At 37.0% G+C, this 24,100-nt stretch overlaps 1 protein-coding gene across 3 annotated transcripts in view; it reads left to right on the top strand.

The window, feature by feature from the left end:
* TMEM67 (transmembrane protein 67) overlaps positions 1-24,100 on the top strand; it is a 43,391-nt gene that overhangs the window by 6,299 nt on the left and 12,992 nt on the right. Inside the window, exons 7-21 of one of the 3 annotated variants that reach the window (XM_061123796.1) lie at positions 4,936-4,998; positions 6,501-6,655; positions 6,770-6,878; positions 7,643-7,729; positions 8,047-8,112; positions 9,873-10,029; positions 10,982-11,105; positions 12,553-12,658; positions 15,366-15,422; positions 17,002-17,100; positions 19,031-19,129; positions 19,360-19,446; positions 20,662-20,761; positions 20,855-20,994; positions 22,583-22,723. In XM_061123796.1, coding sequence (XP_060979779.1) covers positions 4,936-4,998; positions 6,501-6,655; positions 6,770-6,878; positions 7,643-7,729; positions 8,047-8,112; positions 9,873-10,029; positions 10,982-11,105; positions 12,553-12,658; positions 15,366-15,422; positions 17,002-17,100; positions 19,031-19,129; positions 19,360-19,446; positions 20,662-20,761; positions 20,855-20,994; positions 22,583-22,723 — 1,590 coding nt within the window. Of the gene's footprint in view, positions 1-4,935; positions 4,999-6,500; positions 6,656-6,769; positions 6,879-7,639; positions 7,730-8,046; positions 8,113-9,872; positions 10,030-10,981; positions 11,106-12,552; positions 12,659-15,365; positions 15,423-17,001; positions 17,101-19,030; positions 19,130-19,359; positions 19,447-20,661; positions 20,762-20,854; positions 20,995-22,582; positions 22,724-24,100 lie in introns of all 3 variants that reach the window. The other 2 variants (XM_061123795.1, XM_061123797.1) reach the window with 2 other exon arrangements.

The raw sequence follows: 24,100 nt of genomic DNA, 5'->3' as shown, positions 1-24,100 counted from the left end.
CACATTGGCAGGCAGATTCTTTATCACTGCACCACCTGGGAAGGCCAGGCGTATGCATACACACATCTATAACTATTTCTTTGTTTATCTTATTGTTTTATGTAATTTCTGAGAGAGACATCCAATCCTCTGTAGTAATATATCAGACAGTCAATAAAGAATTTCCAAATATTTGAGTCAGTGTCTTCACATTCCCTTTCCCCAAAGACAATGAGCTTACATCTTGGTTTGCTTTCCCAACTTTAATTTTGAAAAATTTTTATTGCAGAAAAGTTAACAAAGAAAAAAAAAACAATGACTGTGCATGTATCTTTTACTAGTTTAACCAATTATTAATGTTTCGCCACATTTGCTTTCTCTTTCTCTCTGTGAATGTAAACATGCATACACACACATACATTCGTAATTTTTTCTGAACCACTTGAAAATAAGTTGTAGCTATGTAATGTTTTACTCCTAAATATTTTGTAGCTCCTAAGGAAAATGGCATTTTTCTGATATCATACCTCAAAAGATTAGTAGAATTATTTGATACACTGTTCATATCCAAATTTGCCTACTTGTTTCAATAAAGTCTTTTATCCCTGCCCACTTTTTTGGCAAAGGGACCCAGGATCAGTGAAAGATCCCACATTGAAATTAAATCTCTTTAGTCCCCTTTAATTTAGAACAGAGATTCTTATCCTGTTTTTCTTTTTGGATTTTTTTTTCTTTTTTTTTTCTTTTATGGTCATTGACTCTTGCAGAGTCAGGGCCAGCTTTCTTGTAGAGCATCCCAGAGTCTTCATTTTTCTCATGTTTTTCTTATGATTAGACTCTGTGAAACATGTTTTTGGAAAAATATGACGTGGGTGCTGTGTATAGCCCATTGTATCATAACATGGAGCACATAATGTCAGAATATCCAGTTATTGGTGATGCTAATTTTGACTGCCTGGGCATGGTGCTGTCTGCCATTTCTCTCCCTTGTAAAGGTACTGTGACTAATAAGTTATTCTGAGATTTTACTTTGAGACCATGTACATATCCTTTTTAGCAGTCATTGATGAACCTTATCTGAATTAGTTATTGAATTGTTATATCAAAATGGTTTCACAATTTTATTGTTCCTTTTTATATTTTTAAGTTGACAATCCTCTATAGAGTGTGTTCTTTTCTCTCTGTGCTCTTTTTTTCTCTTTAGCTTTACTGCAAACCCCTGGTATCATGAGTATGTTATGAACTGTCACTGTTATTCTTCTTTTCAAAGTGTAGTTCGGTTCAGTTCAGTTGCTCAGTCGTGTCCGACTCTTTGCAATCCCATGGACTGCAGCACGCCAGGCCTCCCTGTCCATCACCATCTCCCAGAGCTTACTCAAACTCATGTCCATCGAGTCGGTGATGCCATCCAACCATCTCATTCTCTCGTCCTCTTCTCCTGCCTTCAATCTTTGCCAGCATCAGGGTCTCTTCCAATGAGTCAGTTCTTTGCGTCAGGTGGCCAAAGTATTGGAGCTTGCACTTGAGCATCAGTCCTTCCAGTGAATATTCAGAACTGATTTCCTTTAGGATTGATTGGTTTGATGTCCTTGCAGTCCAAGGGACTCTCAAGAGTCTTCTCCAACACCACAGTTCAAAAGCATCAATTCTTCAGTACTCAGCTTTCCTTATAGTCCAACTCTCACATCCATACATGACCACTGGGAAAACCATAGTTTTGAGTAGATGGTCCTTTGTCAGCAAAGTAATGTGCTGTCTAGGTTGGTCATAGCATTTCTTCCAAGGAGCAAGTGTCTTTTAATTTCATGGCTGCAGCCACCATCCACAATGATTTTGGAGCCCAAAAAAATAAAGTCTGTCACTGTTTCCATTGTTTCCCCGTCTATTTGCCATGAAATGATGGGACCAGATGCCATGATCTAAGTTTTCTGAATGTTGAGTTTTAAGCCAGCTTCTTCACTGTCGCCTTTGACTTTCATTAAGAGGCTCTTTAGTTCTTTGCTTTCTTCCGTAAGAGTGGTGTCATCTGCGTATTTGAAGTTATTGATATTTCTCCTGGCAATCTTGATTCCAGCTTGTGCTTCATCCAGCCCAGCATTTCACATGACAAGCTCTGCATAGAAGTTAAATAAGCAAAAAAAAAAAAAAAGAAATTAAATAAGCACAGTGACAATATACAGCCTTGGAGTACTCCTTTCCCAATTTGGAACCAGTCTGTTGTTCCATGTCCGGTTCTAAATGTTGCTTCTTGACCTGCATACAGATTTCTCAGGAGGCAGGTCAGATGGTCTGGTAGTCCCATTTCTTGAAGAATTTTCCACAGTTTGTTGTGATCCACACAGTCAAAGGCTTTGGCATAGTCAATAAAGCAGAAACAGATGTTTGTCTGGAACTCTCTTGCTTTTTTGATGATCCAGAAGACGTTGGCAATTTGATCTCTGGTTCCTCTGCTTTTTCTAAATCCAGCTTGAACACCTGGAAGTTCATGGTTCACGGACTGTTGAAGCCTGGCTTGGAGAATTTTTGAGCGTTACTTTGCTAGTATGTGAGATGAGTGCAATTGTATAGTAGTTTGAACATTGTTTGGCATTGCCTTTCTTTGGGATTGGAATGAAAACTGACCTTTTCCAGTCCTGTGACCACTACTGAGATTTCCAGATTTGCTCAGCAGTAGCCAAATTTTTTTTTTTTTTTTTTTAGTGGCCAAATTTTGAAAGCTCAAATTGTCCCAAATTTGGACTTCCCTTTGGTATAGCTCCTGTGTTATTTTATTTTATTTTTTATTTTTTCATTTATTTTTATTAGTTGGAGGCTAATTACTTTACAATATTGAAGTGGGTTTTGTCATACATTGACATGAATCAGCCATAGATTTACATGTATTCCCCATCCCAATCCCCCCTCCCACCTCCCTCTCCACCCGATTCCTCTGGGTCTTCCCAGTGCACCAGGCCCGAGCACTTGTCTCATGCATCCAGCCTGGGCTGGTGATCTGTTTCACCCTAGATAATATATCATGTTTCGATGCTGTTCTCTCAAAACATCCCACCCTTGCCTTCTCCCACAGAATCCAAAATTCTGTTCTTTACATCTGTGTCTCTTTTTCTGTTTTGCATATAGGGTTATCGTTACCATCTTACTAAATTCCATATATATGCGTTAGTATACTGTATTGGGCTTTATCTTTCTGGCTTACTTTGCTCTATATAATGGGCTCCAGTTTCATCCATCTCATTAGAACTGATTCAAATGAATTCTTTTTAATGGCTGATTAATATTCCATGGTGTATATGTACCACAGCTTCCTTATCCATTCGTCTGCTGATGGACATCCAGGTTGCTTCCATGTCCTGGCTATTATAAACAGTGCTGTGATGAACATTGGGGTGCACGTGTCTCTTTCAGATCTGGTTTCCTCAGTGTGTATGCCCAGAAGTGGGATTGCTGGGTCATATGGCAGTTCTATTTCCAGTTTTTTAAGAAATCTCCACACTGTTCTCCATAGCGGCTGCACTAGTTTGCATTCCCACCAACAGTGTAAGAGGGTTCCCTTTTCTTCACACCCTCTCCAGCATTTATTGCTTGTAGACTTTTGGATAGCAGCCATCCTGACTGGCGTGTAATGGTACCTCATTGTGGTTTTGATTTGCATTTCTCTGATAATGAGTTCCTGTGTTATTTTAACATGTCTCCTTCAGTCTTCAGGCACTACCTTGGTTTCTCTATACCATGTTCCAGTCTCAACCAATAATTATAATTTTAAATTGTCACATAATACTCTAGTTTATGCGTTGAGATTCATGTAATTGTATGTCTATTGAATATTTAGGTTTTTTGTTATTAATAATATTGCTGTCAACCATTTTATGCCCATAGATGTGTTTTTCCTTTTGAAGAGATTATTGACTTAAGGCACATGTCCTAAGTGTTTCTGAATTCCTGGGTTAAAGTATGTGGATATTATTTTATAAAGGATCATGCAACTTTATCCCTGGCATTTGTCTGTGGCTTCATTTTACACGCATTTGCCAATACTGTTGTCAATACTTTCCATTTTTACTAGGTTTTTTTGTGTGTGTTAGCCAACATTCTACACATATGTTTTTTTCTTACAAAATGAGAATTTTTGCTTATTGAAGAGATGAAAATGGTGACTCATAATAATTTTATTTTAGATTTCTTGAACAGTTATGGTACCATATTTCGTATAATTTGGTTTTATCACCCTTGTTCACGTTCAGAGAATTTACCACAGATGGAGTTTCTCGGTGTCTCACTTTTAGCAGGACATGCAGATGAGCTTTGCAGCGGTGGTTCTTAACTAGAGGGAGGCCTGTGTCTGCGGTTTTCAGGGGATGTGTGTGCCTTGTCTCATTCTAGAGATTCTGATTCATTTGGTTTAGAATGAAGCCAGGCATTTTCTGTTTTCAGGAAATTCCACAGTTGATTCTGATATTCATCATTGTTTGAGAATCACCACTTTGGAGATTTTAAATGTTAGTTTCTCTGTGTATCCCCAATCTCCTGTTGCTTAGAAATCATTCACAAATATTTCTTTTTTATTACTTGCAATTTAATACAGTGTAATAATCCGAAATCACCAAATATTAACCAAATCTAAGTCAAGATCTAATTTTTCTTTTATTCTTTTGCACTTTGATTTTCATTTTAGTGAAATGGGCATAATAGTTTTTTTCTTATTATTATAAACATAGTTATTTCCTTGTATCTTTTGTCTGAGCAATGTGATTTTGTAATTCAGTCCTACTTGTAATTACTGACATTGGTTGGAATTAATTCTTTTCTTCTTATTCAAATCTATTTTTCTGATAACACTGGGGAAGTAATATTAGTTATTTCCCACTCAGCAATGTGCATAGTAATGTCTTCCTAATAGTGTAGAGTTAAGGAATTTCTATTTAAACATAAAACTAGCATTCATCTTTTTGTTTACAGGGCGTATCTTTCCCTTCAGAATGGTTTGCAAAGTATTTGCAGTCATCAGCATCTGCTTGTTGGGTATGTTTGAATTTATAGAAAGTAGTTTTTATTTCATTTCAAAGAAACTGTGGTACCATTTTTTTCCCCAGTTAATAAAACTTTCTAAGTAGATATGTCTCCATGGTCATATTCTATTAAAACCCTTTCTAAGTGAACTGAAAGAGACTAATAAAGAAAATGTTATTCATTTCACATTTATTATACATAAATATGTCCAAACTTACTTAGCTGAAATTGAATGTTAGGGGAGACTTAATTTGTACTATCATTTAGTAGATGTTTGTTGATGACCTACTGTATGTCAGGCCCTGTTCTGAAATCTTTTCAGTTATCTATTTTAGGAAAAGACAGAAAAATCCCGTGTGGAATTTTAAGTAATTGTGAGGTTATGCCAAGTGCTATAAAGACAAGCAAATCGGGATAAAGAGCATAGAGAGTAGAAGTGGTCCTAACTTATGGAGGGTGGTCAGGACAGGCGTCTCTGAGAGTATGATATTTGAGCAAGAAGTGAGCCATGAAAATATCTAGGGGAAGAGAATTCTAAGCAGAGACCACAGCAAGTGCAGAGATCCCAAAGCAGGGGTTCTCTGGCATGTTCATGCTAAAGAAACAGGAGGGAGACCTAAGTGGCCAGAGCAGTGAGCAGGGAAAGTGGAGAAATGAGTTCAAGGATGAAGACTGTGAGACCTAGAATTTACTGGGACGGATATAGAGGGTTTTGTGCAAAAGGAAGACAGTGGTCGGCCTCAGGTTTTGAAAAAGATCATTCTAACATGGAAAGTAGGTTTTGTTGCGGCAAAGACAAGCAGGGGGACCAATTAGGAGGTTATTAGTGTAATCCAAGTGAGAGAAAAATGGACCTTTGGACAAGGGTGGTACCATGGAAATGAAAGAAGTGTTTAGCTTCTGGATATATATGTTTAAAATTGAGCCAACCAGACTTAGTGATGAGTTGGATTTGAGAAGGGAGAGAAGATTACTGCAATGATTTTTATTTGAATAACTGTAAAAATGAAGTGGTCTTTTCCTGAAAGGGAAAATTGAGAAAGAAGTTTGAGGGTCAAACTCAACAGACGATATTTTGTTGTTCATAAAACCAGTTGCTTAAAATAGATTAGATTTATATGCAATAGATATAAAATAGATTAAATAAAATATAAGTAGGTTAGATTTCTATTCTAATATTAGGAACCAATTATTATTATTTCAAATATAATTATTTCATGTAATAGTTTTTTTAAATGTCATGCTGTAAGTTTTTAGTTCTTCTTTCAGTTGCTTGTCTTTATATCTTCACCTAAAATTTCAGGTAAAATTTATAAATTATTAACCTGCCATATGGAAAGTTCTTTTCTACTTTAGTTAGAGGAAAGGTATTAAAAGCAAAAGAATATCCAAAAAAAGAATTTGCAGAATTCAAATTCTAAGCATAATTAAATTAAAACTAGGCATAGTTTTTGTATCAACTTTTGTTTAGGATATTAAAGTCCATATATTTCTTTGTCATTGTTTTCCTGTAGGTGTATGGCAATCTAACATCTTGCCAAGCTCTCGGAAATATGTGTGTAATGAACATGAATTCTTATGACTCCTCTACTTTTGATGCATGTGGATTGTTGCAGGTTATCTTTGAAAATACTGCTGCACTGGGCACTGTTCATTCTGTTTCCTTTTGGTAAGGTTATTCTAATTAATGAACCATCATTTTGACCAAATTCAGTGCAATTACTTTCACAAATATGTACTAAGACCGTTCCCCCTTTATTAAAACAATTGTGATTGTTTATAGGAGACAGAATCTTCCATGGCTGTTCTATGGAGACCAGCTAGGATTAGCACCTCAAATACTTAGTACTACACCTCTTCCTACAAATTTCAGTTTTAAAGGGGAAAACCAGGTACAAATCTCTATATTGTTGAAGGTTAACTACATTTTGATTTATAATTTTGAAAGGTAATAAGAATATTACTAGACATAATTCTTGATAGATTTTTAAAAATTTTAATGACTAAATTAAATCTAGATATTAGCTGCTGAGGAACTAAACAATATTGAGTTTAGTTTTCTTACTTGAGAGTGTGGATACCTCTGGATTGTGTGTTATGGTAGCAAGAAGTACTTGTGGTTTGGGAAGGTTGTCATCACCAAACGCAAAGCCTTCTCTGCCCTAGATCTCCACATTTTTAAAAAGGGCTGCCAAAGATTGAGTGGGATTCTATGCGTTTCCTCAGCATGTCACAGGTCCAAATTCTTACCTTCATTTTTTTGACCTTCTAGAATGAAAGAATAGATTATTTCCTCCTCTATTCACCCCCCATTCACGTACACACACACTAATTTAACAGGTTTGAAAAGAAGTTATCTGTCACTGCCTCTCAATTCTGAAGTAATAGTTATTGTGCAAAAACCCAGTCCATTTATTTATATTAAGTGTGTTTAATCAGAGAGATACACTGATTAATTTTGCCTCAAAGTAATGATTGATGAATTCAGTATTTGATCTCTAGAAAAAGAAAAGATTAATTGGCAATGAAAAAATTTATATAGACTATTATATATACTCTGAAAGCCTAAACTCTGAAAGTCTTTATAGACCATTATATATATTTATAGACTTTCAGAGTACATGACATTATTTTATTCTTGTTTTTCTTTAAGCAGAATACAAAACTGAAGTTTGTTGCTGCTTCCTATGATGTGAGAGGAAATTTTCTCAAGTGGCAAACTTTAGAAGGAGGAGTTTTACAGGTGAATATGATTCTAGAGAGAATCCCTAACGTGTCTTATTTTTGACTGAGGCGAAGATGAAGAAAAAACTAGATTATTGCTTGAATAGAGCATCAGTTTGCTTACTAGAGTTGATTTTTCTTGTTTTGTTTTAAATTGGAATTTCTTAAAACTACTTTAAGTTATAACAGAGATACCCCCTTAACTTTTCACTCCCTTGATAACCTTTAATAAGTATTATATAAAGTATATATCCATGTTAAGTCTTGAGAACCCTTGACTATGAGCAAAGAAAAGATTCATGAGAGATATTTATCAGTTGTGTTCTTTTGTTGTAGCTTTGTCCAGACACAGAGACGAGACTAAATGCTGCTTATTCTTTTGGAACAACCTATCAACAAAGTGTAAGTTGGAACTATTTTAGACAGTCTACATTTTGGCTTCATTTTTCACATCAGCAATAATTGGAATAATTATTGAATTTTTGAAATTAGTAATTTTTTGTGAAAAGAAAGTGAAAGTGAAGTCATTCAGTTGTGTCTGACTCTTTGCAACCCCATGGACTATAGCCCACCAGGCTCCTCCATCCATGGAATTTTCTAGGCAAGAGTACTAGAGTGGGTTGCCATTTCCTTCTCCAGGGCATCTTCCTGACCCAGGCATCAAACCTGGGTCTCCCGCATTGCGGGCTAATGAATAATTTATGGATGATTTTTATTAATATAATCAGCATGAAAACAGTACCTTGTCATCCATAGAGTCTTAAACATCATAATTGTGTATTTGCTTCTGGCATATAGGTCTTAAAAATAATCTCTACTTTTGAGCATTTTAGAATGAAGTAGAAGTACTTCATTTTTAATAAAGTGTTATCACTGCCTCCTCCCTCCACCCTCCAGTAACAAAATGCTTCCTTTTCTCTCCCTCCATGCTCACCTCCCTCCCTCCCTGACCTTCCTTCCTTTGGTAGTGCATTTTAAAACTACAGTATGGGACAAAGCAACATTATGAGCCGTTAAACATTTGAAAGACCTTCAATAGTCTACAAAAATACTTGTTGATAAAATGCATGTACACACACCACAGAACAAAACTGTGATTCCAGCTTTGTTAAAATAACAAAAAGCACCATTGGGGAAAACAGATGAGAAAAAGAAACATTTTTAACAGTGGTTATCTCTGGATGGTGGGATTACAGATTATTTTCTTTCTTTTTCATATTTTCTATCATGAACTTGAATTTGCTTTTATTATCAGAAATGACTTCTGTGTTACTTTAAAAAACTGTTGTGTGTGTACTTTGGGCCAGAATAATCAATACCTGTTAAATGCCCACTGCTCTGTCCTCAGCATTTTATCATTTTTATCTCATCTGATCCCTGAAATAGCTTTGTAAAGTACATACCAGTTGTATTTTATGGATGAGGAAATGTTGCTCAGTAAGATTAGGTAATTTGTTGAAATTCTTTCATCAAGTAAATGTTCTGTTAGGCTTTAACCGTGGTTTTTTCCATCAAACCCAGTTGCCTCTCAGGGAGTTCACAGCCTAGTAAAGAAAACAGCTGTATAGACAAAGAATTGAAAAGAATGTGATGTGTTGGTCTATAGATATGAACAAGGAACCATGTTGGTCCAAAGAAGGGTCCTTAACGGTTCCTCGGGAAGTTCAGAAAGGCTTTACACAGTGAGTGACACTTGAGCCTGTAGAATGAATATGAGTTTACCAGGGAGCACAGTGGGGAAGGGGATACCAGGCAGGAATACTATTTGCAGTGTCAGAGAGATGTAGAATAGCATAGCATATTTAGGGACTATAAGTAGGTTAGTGTGACTGAACCACAGACAAAGAGGAAGCAATGGGAGATAAACCTGGCACTATTAAGGGGAGTCACATCATAAACAGTGTATATCAGGAGAAAGAGTTGGGACCTTATCCCACAGGATAGGAGTTTTTAAACCTTTTTATTGCTGTACAGTTACAGTTGAGAATGAATTTTGGCCCTTATAAAAGAGTCATATATAGTATTCATGTTTTAAAAGACGTGTGAAAATGTGTATAAACAGTATAGTTGGAAGATACTTTCTTTTACAATGACAAATCTTTCAAAGATAATAAATATGCTTTCTAACTTTCAATTTGGGTACTTTTAATTTTATTTTTCAGTGTGAGATTCCTATCCCTAAGATCTTAACTGACTTTCCTAATCCTACATTTTATGATGTGTACCTTGAATATACTGATGAGAATCAACACCAATATATCTGGGCTGTGCCTGTGTTAAACTTAAATCTTCAGCACAAGAAAATGTTTGTGAACCAAGGTAAGGCATCTATACACACCACTCTTTCTGTGAGCTGAAATCAATAAATAAGTCAACCAACACAGCTTAATAAACCACAGATTATAAGAAAAGTCATGGATTCTCTATGATTGTAAGCTTGTTTGTTTTTTTAAAATATTTATCTATTTGACTGCACCAGGTCTTAGTTGCACCATGTGGGGTCTAGTTCCCTGACCACGGATCGAACCTGGGCCCCTGCCTTGGGAGCACGGTGCCTTAGCCACTGGGCCACCAGGGAAGTCCCTGATTGTAAGGTTTTATATAGCATGCCCCACAGTAAAACAGTAAGGTTGTTGGTATATTTACTCAATGTGCTTAGTCACTCAGTCATATCAGACTGCGATGCCATGGGCTGTAGCCCGCCAGTCGCCTCTGTCCATGGGATTCTCCAAGCAAGAATACTGGAGTGGGTTGCCCTTCCTTTCTCTAGGGGATCTTCCCCACCCAGGGATCAAATCCAGGTCTCCTGCATTGCAGGCAGATTCTTTACTGTCTAAACCACCGGGGAAGCCTTATTTACTAAATATATCAGGCTTTTTATTAAGAAATTTTATCATTCCTGAAAGTTTATCCTGAGAAAAACGGTAGAACTGTAAAGTCGGGGCTTCTTCAAACCATTGAGCTGCTTTTTGGACAAATTAGTTTCTTTTGTTGTTTGTCATTTTATAAAATCCTATTTATTCAGGTAATTTGCAGGGAAAATCCTTCCAAACTGATGAAAAGTCCAAACAATCAGAAAACATTCAAGTGCGGTGGGGAAGGCTGTTACTAGGAATTTCTTACAGCGGGAGTTGTTTTTGCAGCCATCTTTTTAAAAGAAAGTGTACTAATTTTATGTTTTAAAATTGTCCAGTAATCTTCACTTTGTGCCATCTTGAATAATTGAAAGTATTTTTTTAAACCCATCTTTTTTTTTTTTTTTTTATAAAAGACAGTAGTTCGGGCAAGTGGCTTCTGACTCGGCGCATTTTCTTAGTGGATGCACTAAGTGGACGGGAAAATGACTTAGGAAGCCAGCCAAGTTTAATTAGAGTCGCCACCCAAATATCACTGAGGTAAACAAACATCTAATTTACTGAATGAGGCTTGGACTATATGGGAAAATGTCATAGTGAAAGTGTTGACTTGTAATTATCAGATTAAAACAGTAAGAACACCTCAACTGGAATGATACATAATGTGTTCTCAGATGTCTATATACATTGGGATAGACTAATAGAGGGGATAATTACTTCAGAAGGGCTTAAAGAGTTTGCCAAAATTCGTATCCTAAGCCCCACTCTAGACTTGCCAAGCTAGAGTGAGTTGAGAGGTGGGGAGCAGTGAAGATCAGTGGGCTGATGCGGGTGTGTTAGAGCCTGCCAGATGATTGCAGCAGGCGGGCCTCCTGTGGCTCCATCTCCTTCAGCACCCTCTGCTCTAGGTTGGCCCTCATTAGTTATCAACACCTCGCTCTTGCTCAGATACTTTGATGATGGCCCTGCCTTAGTGCCATGCAGCCCTCACCATCTCTCCTCCACTGTGAGATTCCTATCTCTAACCTTATCCGGCTTTTCTACTCTAGTATCTTATGATGTGCACCTTGAATACACTGATGAAAGCCAACGCCATCATCTTTATGGCATTTCAACATACACTATTTTTTCACTGTTTTTTCATTTTGATTTTCACGATAACCTTGCATGAGGTAGGCAGTACAGAAGCTTTGTCATATACCTTTCTGAAATCTACCTGTACTGTTTTTAGCATTCCCTCAATCTGCCAATGTAGATTCCCCAATGTAGTGAAAATGAAGTTGAAACTAGTCAGGCCTGACTTTATCTTGATGAAACCATGTTGGCCAGTGGTACTTGGCATTTTCCTTTCTGAGTTTACAAACGGTATGTTACTAATGTGTTGAATTCAGCAAAATGTACCCTATTATGTGCCATAAATAGTACTAGATATGCCACGTTATCTTTGTTTAAGAATTCATCTTTTTTAATATTTATTTTTATTTTATTTATTTATTTGGCTGTGCCGGATCTTAGTTGTGGCACGTAGAATCATTAGTTGCGGCATGTGGGATCTAGTTCCCTGATCAGGGATTGAATCTGGGCCCCTGCGTTGGGTATGTGGAGTCTTAGCCACTGGACCACCAGGGATGTCACCAAGAATTCATCTTTTTTCCAAAATCAGGATATTATCTGCCTTTCTCTAGGCGTTACTCTTGAGTATTCCTCAAAAGTGGTACATAGTACTTCATTGATTTTATTTGTAAACTTTGTAGGACCTAGATCAAGAAGCGTTTTTTGAGGGTGTATTTTAATCTAAAGTTTTGACCACTTCAGCTAGCCTGTGTTGTTACCATTAGTTTATGTTTAACCTTCTCTAGTTTTTAATAACTGGTGGTTCTGAGATCACCAAGACTATTCATATCACATTCAGAGGAAACAGTAAGTTATATGTATGTTTAAGGGCCTCAGTGTATTTTTAACTAAAAATGAATTTTCTTTTAAACAGCATCCACCTTGTACCCAACACAAAAAATGGAAACATTTACCCTCCCTTAATTACCATTGCCTACAGTGACATTGATGTCAAAGATCCCAACAGCCAGTCTGTGAAGGTGAGTTCCTTCTTGGTCATTGCCTCTCTACGTGTTAGTGTAAAACTGATAGAGTTTGCATTATGGTCCAAAGACTGTTAGTCCTTTTCAGAGTTTTAAATAGTCAAGACAGTTATTTTTTACTAATGGTGGTAAGAGGTGAGTTCTTACGGATTGTGCACATAAAAAGGCAAGAACTAAGTTTGTCAGCAGATAGTGTCACCAGCCGCTGGGCCTCCCTGTTCTGGATGCCAGGACATTTCTCGTTCTCTTTGGCCACCTTGCTTCCGTTAAGATTTGTCTCCTTGCCTGACTAAACCAGGGACTCAAACCTTAAGTGGGCATATGTGTTTCTCTTCTCACCAGTCTTGCCCACTTGATAGAGGCATACTTAAACAGGCAGAAAGAGAATCAAATTATTAGCTTTATAACTAGTAGATCTAGTTATAACTGGTTTATAGTTATAGTTTATGAAATAGTTTATAACTATTTCACTAAAGTGAAATAGAGAATGCAGTTTGGACCCACAACCAATTAGTCTTCTGACAGTTTCCCAACTCAGTTAAACTTCACCCCAGAACCCGAGTCCTCCCCTGCCTGGAAGGGCCTGAGTGTGGAAGTGAGACCGTGCACACACTGAGAGCAGGCCGCTCCAAAGAAGGAGCCTGGCAGAGGCCGAGCTCTGCCTCGCCAGGCGACTGAAGTGTCCCTGCCTGAGGAGGATGGAGATCGGGACCAGAGCTCACCCTTCTAGACTTCTCCCTCATCCCCTCTCTTCTCCAGAAGCATGACAGTTGGAAGGTGCACATTCCTTACCTCTAAGACTCACTAATAGCTTTACATTTCTACTGTTTCACTTTGCTGACTTTTCATGTTCTAGTTCTTCAGCCAGTGTCCTTGGCCTCATTGTTGTGCTTGCACCTCTGCTCAGCTACTGTTGGATTCAGGCTCTCATAAAGCGAAAAGCAGGCACCTGATTGGACGTTTCTCTGAAAGATTGCACGTCCTCAGTTTTATTACCTGATTTGATGTTAAATTCGTTTCTGTTGCCTGAATTTATATACACTGTAATGAGAGGAGAAAATCCAGGAACAGCTTAGTAACAACAAAAGACTGCCTTGTTTAGATTTTCCTGGAATGTCATTTTTGGGTAGTTAAGAATATATTTATCTTAATATAAAACACTTCTGGATGTTTTCTTTAAATATTTTTCATGTCCAAAATATATCTAAGCTGTTTTGACAAATTGGAAAATAAGAGGTAGGAAAAAAGTTGAGAGAATCATAAAACTATACTGAGGAAGCCCACCTCAATTCATTCTAATTATAGAATGCACACTTTTCATCATTTCTTAATTTCTCATGACAGCTATTGTAAAAATTCTACATTCATTTTGAGCAGCTGTATCTCTGCTGTCTTACCATCTCTGCAAGTAACCTAATCTTCCTGTTTTTCTGAGCAGATCAAAACCATCCAATATGAATTCCCTCAGATTTCCTCTTTAATACTTTAGTATCTGTTTCATTATCTTTCTCGACTCTGGTTCCTATTTCTAAGAATAAAGGACTCTTCCCACTTTCTTAAGTGAATTTTAAACCCATGCTTGTTTAGGGTGTTTTCTCCTATTTAATTTTACATATTTTATTATAACATATTAATGTGTATTTTCTCCTGTTTCACCCCCATCCCTTTATTCGGCCAGTTTCTCTGCTGGTTCCTTTCCTTTCAGGTTGCCCTATCTTAAAAACAAATTAGCACAACCAAACCATAAAATCTTCTGTCAGTTCTGTCAAAAATTCAGCTTGCTATCATGTGTCTTTCCTTGATTTCCAAACCATTTATTCTTTCATCATTTGCAGTTTGGGTCCTGCCATTTTGCTTCTTTGAAAACCTCTTGAATGAAGTCAGTGAGGTATTCCACATACGCTGGCTTTATTTCTTTAACTTGACACTTAAACAGTTGCCCCTTGAACAACATAGATTTTGACTGCATGGTTCTGCTTATATGTGGACTTTAAAAAAATTTTTTTAACTAAATATGTACTGCAGCAGTCTGCAAAGTTGGTCGAATTCATGGATGTGGAGGACCAACTCTAAAGTTCTGTCTGGATTTTTGACTGCATCGGAATTGATGCCCCAACCTCTGTATTGTTCAGGGGTCAGTTGTGCAACATTTGACTCTACTCGTGACCCCCTCCTCCTCGAAGTTCCCTGTTCTGTGACCCTGGTAAGACTTAGGTGTCTTCCCTCTCCTATTTCTCATGCTACTGTTTCTCTTAATCCTTTATGATTCATCTCTCTCCTGTCTCTGTATAATTGTGTCCCTAAGATTCTTGTTTACACCTTTGATTAATCTGCCTTCTTCCTATGTGATTGTTTAGCCAGTTGCTGAACTCTTGATACACAGGATAGGTCACATGCCTCAGTTACAGAAACCTATCAGAAAATGAAATACGATTAGTTTGACTTGACTGCCGTTAATGAGCCTAATCTACCTTCTAATGAAACCCTCGTTCTTTAATATGTACTCTAAATGGATAATTAAAGTAGTGTGGGTAATTCCCCAAAGTGTATTTATTTATGTATAAGTAAAGGTCAACTCTAGCAATATTGATAATTTAAAAGTATGATATTTTTGGTAAAATTCAACTGTGAATGTATTTTTATAGTAAAAATAGGTTTGTATCATATAACCAGTATGGCTAATTTGCTTTCTTTTAAATATCAGGTTTCTTTCTCAGTCACATATGAAATGGATCAAGGAGAAGCACATGTCCAGACAGATGTGAGTTTCTTTTAACCTGTCAAAATACTTTCAGTATATTGTTTAATTAAAACAAAATTTTTTTACATGTTCAGGAAAGTTGTCAAAATAAAGAGATTTGCCATATATCCCTTACCAAGTCTCCCTTAGGGTTAACATCTTACATAACTGTAGTTATTGTTATTCAGTCGTTGGTCGTGTCCACCTCTTTGCGACTCCCATGGACTGCAGCACGCCAGTCTGCATACTGTAGTACAGTGGTCATAATCAGGAAATTAATATTGATGTAGTCCTGTTAACTACTCTGGGCTTTCCTGGTGGCTCAGTGGTAAAGAACCCACCTGCCAATGCAAAGACGCAGGTTCGATTCCTGGGTCGGGAAGATCACTTGAAGAAGGTAATGATAACCCACTCTAGTATTCTTACTTGGGAAATCCCATGGACAGAGGAGCCTGGTGGGCTGCAGTCCATGGGGTCACGAAGAGTTGGACATGATTTAGTGACTAAACAACAACAAATTAACTAATGTAAATACTCTTTGGATTTTACGGATTTTTTTCACTATCCTTTTTCTGTTTTAGGACCCAACCATCGTGTGTCTCCTTAGTCTCCTTAATGTGACAGGTCGACAGTCATTCTTTGTCTCATGACTGACCCTAACACTGGTATTTTGTCCTTCAGTTGGTTTTATCTGGTATTTTCCCATGATTAAATGTAGTTTTAGCATACATACCATGAAAGTGATGTTATACCCTTCTCAGTGAGTCGTATCAGAAGATACTTGGTGTCAGTATATCTTATTAATGGACTTCCCAGGTGGCGCTAGTGGTAAAGACCCTCCTGCCAATGCAGGAGAGATAAGAGACCCGGGTTCGATCCCTGGGTCAGGAAGATCCCCTGGAAGAGGACAGGGCAACTCATTCCAGTATTCTTGTCTAGAGAATCCCATGGACAGAGAAGTCTGGCAGGCTACGGTCCATAGGATTGCAAAGAGTCAGATATGACCGAAGCTACTTAGCACACACATATGTTGTTAACGTTGATGTCAGCTTCGATCGTATGGCTAAGATGATATCTTCAGAGTTCTCCATTGTCTTTTTCTACTTATAATTAATAAGTGTCTTGTGGGAAAATACTTGACATTGTGCAAATCTTCTGCTCCTTTTTATTCTTTTGCCCTCTAATTTTAGCATCCATTAATAATTCTTGGCCAGTAAAAAATATTACTGTGATATTTGTCTGGTGGTGGTTGTGTTTTTCCATCATTTCTTCTATATTGATTAGAATTCTGTAAATAGGAACTCTCCCTTTGTCCACGTGGATTTATTTATTCATTTATTATTATTTATTTATGGACTCATGAATATTTATTTATTCTAGCAATTTTAATCCGTTGCCTTCATTTTCTTGCTCAAATTGTCCCAGATTTGTCCATTGGAAGTTTCTTCAGTTTGGCGCCTATGTCCTTTTAGTGTACCTTCTAATTTTTGAGCCCTTTTTTAAGTACTTTGTTACTTTTTATTTACAGTATCTTTGAACATTGATGAAATTGCATTATGAAATTACATAAATCTCAATTTTTTTTTTTTTTTTACTTTAGATTGCTTTAGGTGTGTTGGGTGGACTCGCTGTTTTATCATCTCTTTTGAAGACAGCAGGTTGGAAGAGACGCATTGGGAGTCCCATGATTGACTTACAGGTATAATCACAGGGATTTTTAAAGTATATTTTTATCTTTTGGCTATTTTATATCCTTCTAATAAGACACAGCTAGCGGATGAGTAAAAAGTTGCCTTGAGTTTCTCTGGGGTACATGACTAGGAGACGTTCATGAGTAGGAAATGTACCCTCGTTTCCCCTCCAGCGTGCACCACGGCTGGTGGCCAGTCTGCACCCACCAGCCATGCTCTTCTTGTTTCCTCGAATCCTCAGCAACACTTGCTGTTTTCCCACCCTTTCCCATTTTTTGCTGATCTGGTGGGATGAGTAGTTTGTCATCAATTTCCATTTCTTTGATTACTCTTCATATACTTTATTAATCATTTGGGCTTCCCCTTCTGTGAACTTCTTATTTATATCACTTGCTCATTTTTCTATTGTTTCCAGTTTTTCTTATTTATTTAAACAAATTTTTTATATTTTATTTTATTTAGTTTTTTTGTATTTTCTAAATATAAATCTTCTTTTGGTTTTTGACATTGAAGTTTCTTCTCCAAGGGTAAATCCATCTGTTATTTTACCTATATGTTACTTTGTTTAGTAGAAACTCTTGATTTTAATACTGTCAAATCTGAATAGGTTTTCATATTATGGTGTGTGCTTTTAGGATCTTGTTTAAGATATCCTCCCCTATCAAAAAGATATTCTCCCATATTTTATTCTATTAACTTTATGGCTTCATTTCTCATTTAATTGTTTTTACATTTGTTCTTGTTTTTATTTTCATCTGTCATTTATTGAATATTACTGTAAGCCAGGCACTTTTCTAACCTTGAGACGTGTAATTCATTTAGTCCTCACAATAGCTCTGTGAAGTTAGGTATCGTGATCATTCCCATTTTATACATGCTGAAATTGTAGAGATTAAGTAAATGTCCTATTCATTTAATGTTTACCATATCAAAGTATAGGTAGTATTTCCAGTTAGCTGATTAAGAACATAAGAAAGGCAGCACAGTAAACTGGTTTGTGTTGGGTTATCTTCCTGTCTCCAGAGCTAATGTGCCTGGAAATCAGAGGAGTGGGGCTTGATTTACTGTTTGGGAGAGTCAAGAAAGGCATCCAAGAGAAGTGAAGTTTAAGCTGGATTATCTATGCATTATCTGAATTTGAGCACACTCCTGGAGATAGTGAAGGACAGGGAAGCCCGGCATGCTGCAGTTCATGGGGTTGCAAAAAGTCAGACACAACTTAGCAACGGAACAGCAGCAATGATCTTCACATTCCACAAATAGTCACTGATGGTCTGCTGTCTGAGTGCCAGATACTCTACGAGGTGCTGGGCGATGTGGTAATGGGCACAGGGAGACGTGATCTCTGCCCTCAGAGCTCTGGAGAGTTTGCCAGAGAGAAGAAGAGAAGAATATGTTGAAATAATACTCATTTCATTCCCCAAAACACTTGGGATGGATGTGTTGAGTGGTTAATTATTGAGCAAGTTGTTGGAACGGACAGATGAGGCTAAAATTTAATTTCGGCCTAGGTTGTAAAGGACCTTGTGGATCAGGAATTTACATTTTAATGAGACATCACTGTACATTTTTAAGAAAGAGAGTGACACAGTCCAATTTACATTTTAGAAAGCCAACTCTGATGGTGGTATGGAGGGTACGTTAGGGAGAAGGATTCTAAAGTTGAAGAAAATTAGAAAGTGGTTCTAAGGTTCTTAGTTGGTGAAAGATGAGAAGAGTTGAATAAGATAGAAGTTATTGGGAATGGATCAAAAGGTTAGGACCCAAAAGGTATCTAGGAAGTGGCTGCAGTCAGTCCTGACTGATTCATGGATACATGAAATAAGACTTCAAGCTTGAGAAACTGGGTTGATAATAATGTTATTAATAATAATATGTTATAAAGTAGTATAAATAGATTGAGTCTATAACAGCTGTGATTCTCTTTTTAAATTGCAGACAGTTATGAAATTCTTGGTTTACTATGCTGGTGATCTGGCCAATGTTTTCTTTATCATCACTGTAGGAACAGGTCTTTACTGGCTTATTTTCTTTAAAGTAAGTGATTTTCTGAATTTAACCTTAGTGCCACAACCTGAATAAATTGTAAGCTCTCTTTATAAAGCAACTGTTTTTTACTTGAGGGTGTTTCTAATCAAGAGTATTGGGGCAAGTGCTAAACTCACCGTAACCTGAGTGTGTCGTGTTTATGTTATGCTTTCTTTGGGTTATAAACTGTGCCTAGTAAAAACCTTGTGTGGTCATACTTAGTGTAATTTTCATCACAGGCGCAGAAATCTGTCTCTGTTTTGCTACCAGTGCCAGCTCAAGAAAAACGTTTTGTTACTTATGTGGGATGTGGTTTTGCTCTGAAGGTAAGTTTCAAAGCATAGGTTACTGAATTTTAAAACTCTGCTTTAAAAAAAAGGTCTGCTAATAAACACGTAAGTCTTCAGAGTTAAAACGCTTTCCAAAATCTTTGGTGTAAAATTTAGTTTAATTTTAGAAGAAAGTATGAATTGTTTAATTTTACTAGGAAGTCTGCATTTATTTATAATAGGTGTCTCATTCTGAAGCTCTACCTTAAATACTTTTTTATTCTTTAATGTAGACTGTTAGTTGAGAGTGAACGGTACCACGCTGGATAAAGTGCTGAACTCAGCCTTGGTTCTCTCTGCTTCCACTTTCCTTTCCTCCTCTTCCCATGGCAGCCCCCTCCCTGCTTCACTGTTCTTTCAGTGGACGTGATGCTCTTTACATGCCTCTGCCGTACATCTCATCCAGTTGTGTTGTGATTATTAAGTGACTGCTGTTCCCACTGATCTGTGAGCCCCAGGAAGAGAGGAATCATCCCATACTTAGATTTTTAACCTTTGTTTGATCAATAATGCACCTTTGCAGAAGAAGCCTCAGTTTAAACATATTCTGAAATGAAAAGGATTTTTTTCATCAGAAATCTTAATAGCAGAAATAGAGAAACAGACAGTAAGAGCATCCTAAAACTTTCATTAGGACAAACAAATTACAGCTGGAAATACCTTTCTTTATAAAGAAGTTAAAGGATTTTGGAAACCTTGGGAAAGAGAGTCAATTACTCAAGATCCCTGTGTGAGGAGGGAGGTAGTATGTCTCCTTTCATATTCCTATTTCAAAGAAAGAAGAAGGGAAGGTGAATTAATATGTGTGTAAAAAGTCTATGAATTTGGTGATTGTTAGTTGATGAGGTTCTGGTGAGCCCCTAATGGTATTATGACTTTGTCACTTGTGAAACTTACAGTGAAAATGTTAGTCACTCTGACTCTTTGACTCTTTGCGACCCGATGGACCGTAGCCTGCCAGGCTTCCCTGTCCATGGGATTCTCTGCAAGAATACTGGAGTGGGTTGCCATTCCCTTCTCCAGGGGATCTTCCTGACCCAGGGGTTGAACCTGGGTCTCCCCCATTGCAGGCAGCTTGTTTACCATTTGAGCACCAGAGAAGCCCCATATATCTTCTTGTGATTGCAGATGTTCGTTTCTTAAAGAATCAGCATTGGTTTCATAAGCAGGGTTGATGCCAGTACTTTAAGGTGTTTTGTTTGTCATTCTCAGGCTCTGCAATTTTTGCATAAGCTCATCTCCCAGATTACCATAGACATATTCTTTATCGATTGGGAGCGGCCTAAAGGAAAGGTTCTTAAAGCTGTTGAAGGTAATGAAAGTAACCATTTGCACCAAATTTCTTTTGCCACTGTTGTAAAGCAAAGAAGGTGAAACGTTTTACTCATTTTATCTCCCTAATCAGGTGAGGGTGGTGTTCGGAGTGCTACTGTTCCTGTAAGCATATGGAGAACTTATTTTGTGGCAAATGAATGGAACGAAATTCAGACTGTGAGAAAAATTAACCCACTCTTTCAAGTACTTACTGTCCTCTTCCTTTTGGAGGTATAAACTATTTGATATAATTGTATTCAATTTATGGGTGCCTCATAAATGTTAATTTAATTCCAACTAGATTTTCCTATCAGTGGGAGAAGTGTAAAATATTGTTACCGAGCCATTAAAAAATACACATAACATGAAATTTACCATCTTAATCATTTTAAGTGTACAGTTCAGTACTGTTAGGTGCACTCCTGTTGTTGTACAGTCCATCGCTAGATCTCTTCATCTTGCAGAAGTAAAACTCTGTGCGCATCTTCTTCCCTCTCCCCAGACCTGGAACCCCCATTCTACTTTCTGTCCTTGAACACCTACGAAGGGCCATGTCCTGTGTTAGGATTTGGGGCTACAGCCTAACAAGACACACTCAGTGGGTACATGCTTATGATCCCTTTACAGTTATTTGATGGACCTGGGTAGAATTATCAAAGGAAATATTCAGTACTGAATATGAGACTGAAATATGGAAACTATATAAGTAACATTTTCTGTAGAACTAGCTGCTTAAGTAAGGTTTGATATAAATTTTGTCAGACTCCTTTGTTTGTCTGCCTTCCTTTTTCCTTCTTTCTTGCCTTTCTCCTTCCTTTCCTTTTTTGAACCTAGAAGAACGTGTGTGTCTCTGGGACATAAGAACACTGTCTCAAAAACTTACTTATAGTCCTGTTTTTTAAAGCTTAAAAGGGATTGTGTGAGAAAGTAGTTTTATAATCAAGTAAGTTTGGAAAATACTGTATTCCATAAAGTCATGTAACTTCTTTACCATAAAACTTTCCAGAGCCTTTAATGTATGAGAGTAGAAGGCATAGAGGTGAGTATAACATGAGTATAACCTTCCTCAAAAGGCATTTTGGAAAATAGTGTTTTAAAGTATAAAAAATATTTTGCATAGTGCCTGGCATGGATTGCTGGTTGTTCATTGGTAGTTTACTGAAAGTGAAAAGTGAAAGTGAAAATCGCTCAGTTGTGTCTGACTCTTTGCGACTCCGTGGACTATAGTCTGTGGAATTCTCTAGGCCAGGATACTGGAGTAGGTAGCCTTTCCCTTCTCCAGGGAATCTTCCCAACTCAGGGATCGAACCCAGGTCTCCTGCATTGCAAGCGGATTCTTTACCAGCTGAGCCACAACTTTATTTTTTTGACAGAAATTTTTAAGCTTTGTCAGTATATATGATAATAAGGTTATATTTGGCCTTGAGTCGAAGGGGATGACAGAGGATGAGATGGTTGAATGGCATTACCGACTTGATGGACTTGAGTTTGAGCAAGCTCCAGGAGTTGGTGATGAACAGGGAAGCCTGGTGTGCTGCAGTCCATGGGGTCACAAAGAGTCAGACACGACTGAGCAACTGAACTGAACTGGCCTTGCGCCATATTGAAGAGACTACCTAATGAACTAGCTAAAATTTTGTATTCAATACTTTGTAATTAAAATACTGGATAATTATTTTTATCTAGATTTTCTACTGTTTGTACAAACTTGAATACTTCAGTTTTTCAAGGGAAGGAGTAGAGAGAGGTGTCTCATTTTCAGACTACAGGAGTTTTCTTTATCCGTATCTTTTAAAATTATTTTTTCTTTTTATTTAAGGTTGTGGGATTCAAGAACTTAGCATTAATGGACTCATCCTCTAGTCTTTCCAGAAGCCCACCTAGCTACATAGCTCCTTACAGCCGCATTTTGAGATATGCTGTGTCTTCTGCTCTTTGGCTGGTCATTGGAATTATACAGGTAACAGGAGATTATACTTTGAACCAACATTACCTCTCTATATTTTTAACTCTGTTTATATACTGATCTTCAGCTCTTGACCACAACAGGATTTCTATAGTATAAAGAAGGTGACAAGAACAATAATAAAGATAGCTAATAGCTAATTCTTACATAGTATGCTAATCTAGGCACTGTGTTAATTGCATTACACAAAGGAACTTACTTAATCTTTATAGTAGCCCTCAGAGATAGATTCTTTTAAATATCCTCATTGTATAGATGAGGATGTGGTGGCACAGAAAGGTTAAATATTTGCCCAAATATGATATTAGAAATCTATTAGAAATGAGCAGAACTGGAATTTGAGCCCAGAACAATTAGAAATCAGCAGAACAAAAACAGAAAAAGAAATCAGCAGAACAGAAATTTGAACTCAGGCAATCTGATTTCAGATTTCATTTCTTATCAATAGTGGGGCTCTGAAGGGTCTTTCAGAGTCTGCAGGATTTAGTTTATATATAATGATAGGAATTGCTAAGGTACCCTCAATCTTTGCTTTAAAACTAACATATTGTTTACATTCATTTACATATCATTAAATCTCACTCAAATTACCAGTATCCCTGCTGAAATTTTCTTTTTTTTTTTTTTTTTTTTTTTTCCAAGTTAAATGCAGTTTATTTTTTTAAAGTTCATTCACAAAATTGAATGATTCACGCTGCACAGCAGGTAGTAAGTAACTGCATAGCAGTGACAATCAAACACCAAGAGGCTCGGATTGAAATTTTCTTTGAAGTATTAATTGAAATAGCTGAAACTAAAAATAAATCTGAGGACCCAGGGCTCTAGCAGAGGATCTTTGCTATGCTTATTTCCTTTATCTTCTTATAGCTAAAAGAAAATAAAAAGAATGAAAGGAAAAAGAGAGAGAGAAGCAGGAGCTACAGCACTTAACTAACTCTAGTCTCTGCATTTCTTTCTCTTGCTTACAGACACTCCCATGAGTGGGAAAAGCCTTTCAGTTTGATTAAGATTTCTTTAACTTTTAAATAAGCAAAGGAAGGTGGGACTTCCTATAAACTGGAGAGCTTATATTTGCCTTAAAAACGAAATTTTAAAAGATTTTGGAATTGAAGTCCCCAAATTCCTACAGAATTGGATCTAGGTGTCATTCTGTGACCTGAGACAGTACTGTTTAAATTTGTATTTATTTTAAATTGTTAAGACTTGTGCAAACTTAGAGCTGTAGAATAGAGCTAGTGAGGGATAGTTTGACAATCATAGGAGAGAGACAAACAAATTAGGATTTGAAGTAAAATTAGATTAAAATAATATGGGGTTTGATTTTTTTTCCTGTTTCAGTTTTATTGAGCTATAACTGACGTGAAAGTGAAA

This window comes from Dama dama, chromosome 21, assembly GCF_033118175.1.
Source record: "Dama dama isolate Ldn47 chromosome 21, ASM3311817v1, whole genome shotgun sequence".
Classification (NCBI taxonomy): Eukaryota; Metazoa; Chordata; class Mammalia; order Artiodactyla; family Cervidae; genus Dama; species Dama dama.
This window is presented reverse-complemented; position numbering and strand designations above follow the sequence as displayed.